The sequence below is a fragment of the Galeopterus variegatus genome, unplaced genomic scaffold (genome assembly GCF_000696425.1).
Source record: "Galeopterus variegatus unplaced genomic scaffold, G_variegatus-3.0.2 Scaffold1119, whole genome shotgun sequence".
Taxonomy (NCBI): Eukaryota; Metazoa; Chordata; class Mammalia; order Dermoptera; family Cynocephalidae; genus Galeopterus; species Galeopterus variegatus.
In genome coordinates this window covers 416296-423375 of record NW_007727230.1, presented here as the reverse complement: position 1 = coordinate 423375, position 7080 = coordinate 416296, and the positions used below count along the sequence as shown (strand labels likewise).

The 7080-nt window shown below is 54.5% G+C and overlaps 1 protein-coding gene across 2 annotated transcripts in view; it reads right to left on the bottom strand.

Annotated features, from left to right (window-relative positions):
* The window catches only part of PHLDB1 (pleckstrin homology-like domain, family B, member 1), a 51807-nt gene that overhangs the window by 20031 nt on the left and 24696 nt on the right, over nt 1-7080 (bottom strand). The window contains exons 12-16 of one of the 2 annotated variants that reach the window (XM_008574932.1): nt 4840-4980; nt 3251-3391; nt 2999-3101; nt 1560-1854; nt 1386-1476 (exon numbers count right to left, since the gene is read on the bottom strand). In XM_008574932.1, coding sequence (XP_008573154.1) covers nt 1386-1476; nt 1560-1854; nt 2999-3101; nt 3251-3391; nt 4840-4980 — 771 coding nt within the window. The remainder of the gene's footprint in view (nt 1-1385; nt 1477-1559; nt 1855-2998; nt 3102-3250; nt 3392-4839; nt 4981-7080) is intronic. The other variant, XM_008574933.1, reaches the window with a different exon arrangement.

Genomic DNA, 7080 nt, shown 5'->3' with positions numbered 1-7080 from the left:
CCCCCAAGTGAGCCACGGGGCCGACCCAGGATGAATGTTTTAAGCATGACTGTCCTAGCTTCTGACCCTCGCCCTGCCACCACCATGGGCTCTGTGGCCCTGAAAAAATCATTTAATGTCTCTAAGCCTCAGTTGCCTCATCTGTAAAATAGGGTTAAGAATGCCTACTCCTGGAATTATAGTGAAAATTGAGGTCATGTATATAAATGCCCATCACTGATTCCAGCAGGAAAGAAGCACTCAATAAATAAATGGGGCTCTTATAATTTTATCTAAGTTCCTACAACACGGATTACCTAAACGATTTTTTTTACAGCTCATATATTCAGTATTCCTTTCCCAATCACCAGTTGAAGGCCCTTTGAAATTCCAAATTAGAAACATTTGTTGTTGAACTTCAAACTTTATGGGAAAAAAAACATGATTAGAGACTAAGGTCACAATTGAACTTATAAAAGCCATTATAAAAGAATTTTAAGTCATTAAAACAAATCACTAAATACAGAGCATGTCAGTGATGCTTCCTATGTCTTAATCAATGATAAAGACCTCTATGCCATTACCTCCCATTTGTCATTTCTTCCCAGCTCAAAACTTAGCAGCATCTCCTTTCTTTCCACTTGCCAAGACACTTGAAAATTTGTCATATGTTGATGTAAATAAGGATGAGGCATATTTTCCTGGTTGGTTCTCCATCCCAATGGTCAGCACCTTAATTCTTAACCTTCTAGCTGCTGACTCCTGCTCCCAGGCCCCACTCTCCACTGAAGAGATGCAGAGTGTCTGGGATGTGGAGATAGAACAGCTTCTACAGATCCTTTATTTAGCCTCCTTCCTGGGCACAGGTTTCCTCAGCCAGCTTATGCCCAGGATAAACCCCTTGTCTCTCCTTCTGAGTCCCTGCTCAGTGCCCATGTTGAGGGAGCTGTCACTTCCCTCAGCCTGGCCGCTCTCCAAAGCTCCCAGCCCACACCTCTGCTCCAGCTTGGACACCTGCCCCTCTTCTGTTCTGTACCTCAACCCCCAGTTCCCGCTTTTCCTAACTATCCCCAAGAAGAATGACTGGCCACGCAGGTAGACCGGAATCAAAATTCCCATGGTTGTCAAAAAGTCCACAGAAGTAAACACACAGACTGGAAGTTCCCATACAGGAAATTCATGGCTGGACAGTGGTTACTGTTCCTAAGAACTGTGAAGCTGTAATCTCACCAAGCCTCCCTATGCCCATTTAATGAACACAACCTTTTAAAATACTTTCTATACCAAGAGAATGTTGCAAGGCTAATATGGATGAAAGGACGTGGCGTGGAGCACAGGCCCTGGCTAGGCGAGGGCAGCTCTGGGGCCCCAGCACCTTCTGCTTCTCTGGCCCAGGTCAGCCTCACCCTTGACTCCATGAGCCGGCTCTTCTCTGCATGAGCCTCTTTCAGCATCTTCTCCATCTCCTCAATCTTCCCCATGTCCAGACCACTTGCACTGGGGGAAAGGGAAAGAGGGGGCACATCAAGAAGCCAAGGAGGCATCCGGAGGAGATGGTGGGCCCAGGTGAGGGCAAGTACCTGGACATGTTGTCGGGGGAGCAGGCCGAGTTGCCCCCCGTGGAGATGCTGGTCTCCATGCTGTCGGAGCTCTCCAGGCTCAGCGTATCGTAGGCATGCTCACCCTCCTCTCCACGCTCCCGCCCGGCTGGCAGGTGGTGCAGGATGGAGTGGTGCATGAGTGGGGGGAAGCCCGAGGGGCCCGGTGGGAAGGGCACTGCCCCGTGCAGGGCATCCCACTGGCACTGCGCTTCGGCTGCCGCTTTCTGCTTCAGTTCAGCCAGTCGCCGCCGTTGCTCCTCAATCACCTGCTGTCCTACAGGAGGGACAGGTGGGAGGCACAGTGGGCTGCCTACCCACCCGAGAGGGGGCACTGGCAGCATGACAGCCAGAGGGAGGAGGCAAGCAGGGATAGGTTAACACAGGGCAGTCCCCTCCCCACACCCAGCTTCCCTGAAGCCCCCACAGCTCCAGACAGCTGCCCCGCCAGTGCTTCAGTCGCCTGCACAACTGGAGTCTGGCTTCAGTGCTCTCTCCATACCTAGAGCCCACACAGGGCACCAACCTGCCTCACAACTGAGGCCTAAACATGTGGGTAGTACACATGCACCCACCCCGCCTGCTGGAGAAGGGAGAAGGAAGGAATGGAAGAAGACCCATGAGCACCCAGGGTGCCAATGCAGACCCCCCTGCAATGCAGAGGCCAGAGCAGCAAGAGCAGGAAAGGAGGCAGGAGACACAAGGTAGAGCACAGCTGAAGGCAGGAGAGAGGTCAGCTGAAGGGGTGAGGCCAGCCGGACACCCCAGCCCAGCTCAGCCTGGGGGCCCACCTGCAGGCTGTGGGGGCCTGGGCAGGGCACATCATGCTGATGCCGGGGCAGAGGCTGCTTGGCCAAAGCAATGCCCTCAGTGACCAACACTCTACCTGCTGGGTCGTTGGTTGGGAGGGGCTCGGCAGGAAGCAACTCGACTGGCATGGGGGGCCCCGGGCAGAGGGTACAGTAGAGACACAGAGGGGATGAGAGAAGAGAGAAGCACAGACATGGGCTTTCGAAACAAAAAGATGCACACAAGCAACAAGGACTCCTGGGTCCCCAGACCATTATCGCAGGTAACCATTTCTGGAAGTCATCAAATCCATTCCCCTGCCTCCAGATAGGGCAATATCTAACCCTACTCAGGTCGACAAGCAGTCCCCTTATTTGCTGGGCTCTCTAGGAAAGAGGATGTACAGCCCCCCCCAGGCCCTTAGTCCCCTGTCTTGGAGTCTTTGATAAGTATCCAGGAAGCTCTTTTTTAGGTGTCCTATCTAAATCCTTTCTGCTCTTACCTAGATCCCAGTTAAAGGAAAAACATCCCGTGAAAGATGTGGCCATGAATAAAGCATGGGGTAGGGGTGTGTGTGGCAACTGCCCAGGGTCCCCCAGGAGAGCAGGTGGACTGGCAGTGCAGGCACTCACCCTTCTGCTGCAGAGCTAGTTGGCGCTTGGTCTCAATGTCCTGCAGCGTGGCTGCCAGATTGCGAGGGAGGCTGCCCGTGCCATTCTGGGTGAGTAGAGCACTCTGCAGAAGGAATGGAGCATTGGGACATGGGACTCAAAAGACCCCAACCCCACCCCCAAGGCTTTCATGGGCAGGTGGCCTTGGCCTCTCCCCAGTGCAGCAGTCACCATCCCCCGCCACACATGCAGCCCCACCCACTGTCCTCAGACCTTTGGGGAGGGGCTACGGCCCAGGGTAGCCACACTGAGCTGGGAGGAGGAGGAGGAAGAACCAGAGGAGGAGGGGAGGGGGCCGCTGCGGGTCCGGGGCAGAGGGCTGGTGGCCTCGCCATCCATCTTGGAGCGGTAAACCTGGAGGGAAGAGATACTGCTTGGTGACTTCTGGCTCATTCACTGGTCGCCACCCCCATGTCGTGTGGGCCGGCAGTGATCCGAGGTACTGCCCTGACACCAGGCCTCTAAAGCCTCTGGCTCTAGCTGACAATAGAGTTGAGTCTCCTGGGCCAGCCCAATGGGCAGATGCTATTGGCACCTGCCAAGCCTCCTTTCCAGGCTGTTCCTTCCTGAGCGAATCCTTGACCCAGTCCTGGGTCTGAAAGAGGACCTGTAAACTGACCCAGGCAAGGAGTTAATGTCATGCAGAATTGTGCAGGAGACCAACTGGAGGCTGGGTTCCTTCTGGTCCCAGCTCTGCCACTAATAGGCTGTGTGACCTTGGGCCATGCACCTCCCCACTCTGGGCCTTGGCTTCCTTATCTGCAAAAGGAGGGAATAGGACTAGACTAAATAATTGCCCAGCTCCCTCGTAGCACTAAAGTACAGTGAATATGTCCTTTGGAGTCAAGAGCCCTGACACTATCATAAGCTCTGCTGCTTCCTGGCTGTGTGGCCTTGGGGAGATTACTTATCTTCTCCTGGCCCCAGTGTTTGTTTGATCTGTAAAATGAGAGTTAACATCATCTACCTCAAAGGCCTGTGGTGATGATTAAATGAATCAAAACATGTAAAAGTCTCTAACCAGCCAGGCACACAGAAGAGATGCCACACACATTATATGATCAAAGGAAACACAGAGTTTTAGCTCAGGTCACCGTCTTAGATGTACAGTGCCTTCACTCAAAGTATGAACCTTTAGTGGCAGAATCCCAGACACTACACCAAGTCAGTGGAGTGAAACTTGGGAGAAGACTATCCAAGCACACTTTCCCTACCCCACGGTCAGTAGCTTGCTGCAGCTGTAGGTAGGCCCATGCCCTCCATGGCAACTCTGAGGGTGCTTGGGCATGTTCTCAGGGCTGTCATTTCAGAGCCTCTGTCCCCTTCTTTTATGCCTTCAAATGTTACCCCTGGGGAGATCAGGAGAACAAAATACTGGCAGTTCTCCCAGGACACATGAGTTTCAGTTGCAACAGGTCCAAGCGTGTGTCAGGCCTCCAGACTTGGGGAGAAGCTCTGGGGTTGAAGGCTACCAAGGACAGAGCAGACCCACAATCTAGCCTAACATGGGGCACCAAATAGATCCCAATCTGACCATAGCTCCAGAACACCCTTCCACTGGACAGTCAATCATGTCACCCTTGAACTCAGGAGGCTGGCCCTCCAGCTGCCCAAAGGGCCAGGACGGCTGAGCATGGAAAGACCCTCACCACCCTCTCAGGGCCCAGAGGCCCCCTCGTTGCCCTGGCTGGGCTGGCCCCCACCACCCAAGGTGGCACCTGTGGCTGATGGATGGCCAGGAGGTACTCAGAGCAGAGAGGAGCAAGGACTGGGAAGGGATGGGCAGTGAAGGAGGGGGTTACCTGCAGCTGACGGGAAGCTTTGGCAGGCAGAGGCGGGGGGGAGGAACAAGGAGAGGCTGCAGCAAGGCCAGTCCCCAGCCCGGCCATCAGCTCCTGGTACCACTGCTCTAAGTCTACAGCAGGGAGCAGCAGCTTCTCCATCTGGAGGGGTGGATGGGGAAGGGACAAGGGACAGGAGGGGAAGGATGAAAGGAGAGGCCAGGAAATAAGGGAAAGGAGAAGGGAGGAAGAAGGAAGGGGAAGATTGGAGAAAGGGTGAAGGAAGGCCAGGTCAGGGAAGTGGACAGGAAGGTGAGGAAAGAAGGGAGAAAGGAGAGCATAAAGAGAAGAAAGAGAAAAACAGTGAGAAAAGAGTTGCCCTGAATGTGCTAAGGACAAAGAGAATCAGTCAGGGTATAATCCACGGACCACAGACACGTACTATGCCAGCCACGAAGCCAGCCAGCCAGCCAGAGCCCACAGGCACTGGGCACTCCCCTTGGGCTGGCTGAGAGCAGAGAGGCCAGGTAAAAGGCAGAGGTAAAATACACCACACACACACACACACACACACACACACACACAGCCACACCACTCATGGGTGGGGGTGGCTAGAACACATGGACCACCAACCTTGGATGAAGGCATGATGGAAGCGAAGGAGGAGGAGGAGGGTGGCTCAGGAGGAAGGCGGGTGGTGGGAACCAGGTCCCGGGACGCAGAGGCCCAGGGAGGCAGGCCTGATGCAGGGACTGGGGGCATGGGCAAGATGCCCCACATCACCTTTAGCTGCTCAAGTGTCACGTACTTGGGGGAAGGCCAGATGCAGGAGGAAATACAAGAGGTTAATGCGACTGGACCACAAAAGATGGCCCTGTCCATGGGGGAGGGAAGAGAAAGGACAGAAAGCATAGAGCAGAGGCGGCTTGCAGAGCCCGAGAGAGCCAGAGTCCTCTCAGCATGATGCCCTTATCCTAGAGCAGAAGGCCTGCCCCTCCCCGAGCCGTCAAGAGCTGAAGAAAGCTCCCAAGGCCCTGGAGAAGAAAGGGAACCACTCCCAACCCCCCCTTATGTCAGCTGCCTTTCTCCCTCACTGTTGAAGACAGACTCTGCTGTCCCCCAACTCCCACCCAGGCCCAAGAGGCAATATGGGGCATCCACAAAGAGGCCCTTGGGCGCAGGTGGGTACACTTGGTCGCTGGTACCTCACTGTCAGGCAGGGACTGGGCGAGCACGCTGGGGGAGGTGGCAGAAGCATAGGGGTCCAAGCGGGAGCACAGCTGGAAAACCTCTGCCAGGCTCACATACTCCTAGGGTGCCCAGTGGGAGGAGGAGGGATGGACAGAGAAGAGGTTAACAGGGTTCACCCAGATACCCAACACCCCACACTCCATGCCAGGCCACAGGGCCATCACTCCAAGTCAACACAAAATCCAGAGCACTATGGCCATAGATGGCTGGGGATGGGTAGGGGAAGAGGTGTCAGAAAAGGGCAGACAGAACTGTCTGAATACTCCTCCTGATCTCCACTTTTGGGGCCACCTTGGCATCCAGTTCCTACCCCAGGAAGACCTTGAAGGCCCATCCTTGGGTTTTCCCTGGGCTGAGGGCAGGCAAAGAAGTCCAGGGAAGGCCTTCCAAGAGCCCACTGAGGATCAGGACCCAGCTCCCAGAGACCCCACCTATCTCCAACATCCTGGGCATTGCCAGTGGGGCACACACAATCAGCATCAAGTACCAGTCACCCCATTCCCCAGGGATGCCTCGCACCTCATCCACTGGGGCAGGAGCTGGAAACAGGCGGGGGGAAGTGGAGACACCACTAGGGCCTGAGCAAGATGGGATGTGAGAAAGAGGCCCTAGCAGGGAGCAGCTAAAAGCCCTGGCAGAAAAATGGGCCTCTGCCCAAGCTAAGTAATTACAAAGATGCCAGCACACTCAATTGTGGGTTGGGAGAACAGGGACTGTCATACTCATCACATATCCTTAGAACCTGTGCTTATGTAGGTGCTGGGAGTATAGTAGACATCCATAACGCATGCTGAATCAAAGCACAGGATCCTAAGCCTGCCCTACCCAGGGGGCCCATTGAGGCCTAGCTCCAGAGCCATATTGTCTGCTGGGGGTCAAAGAAAAGAAAAATGAGCCAGAGGATCCAGTGTGCTGTGAGAACTGATCAACGGCATGCAGGATACATGCAAATTAATATGCAAATCGATGCTGTGATTTTGCATGGGCTGCCCAGGCACTCTATGGAACAGC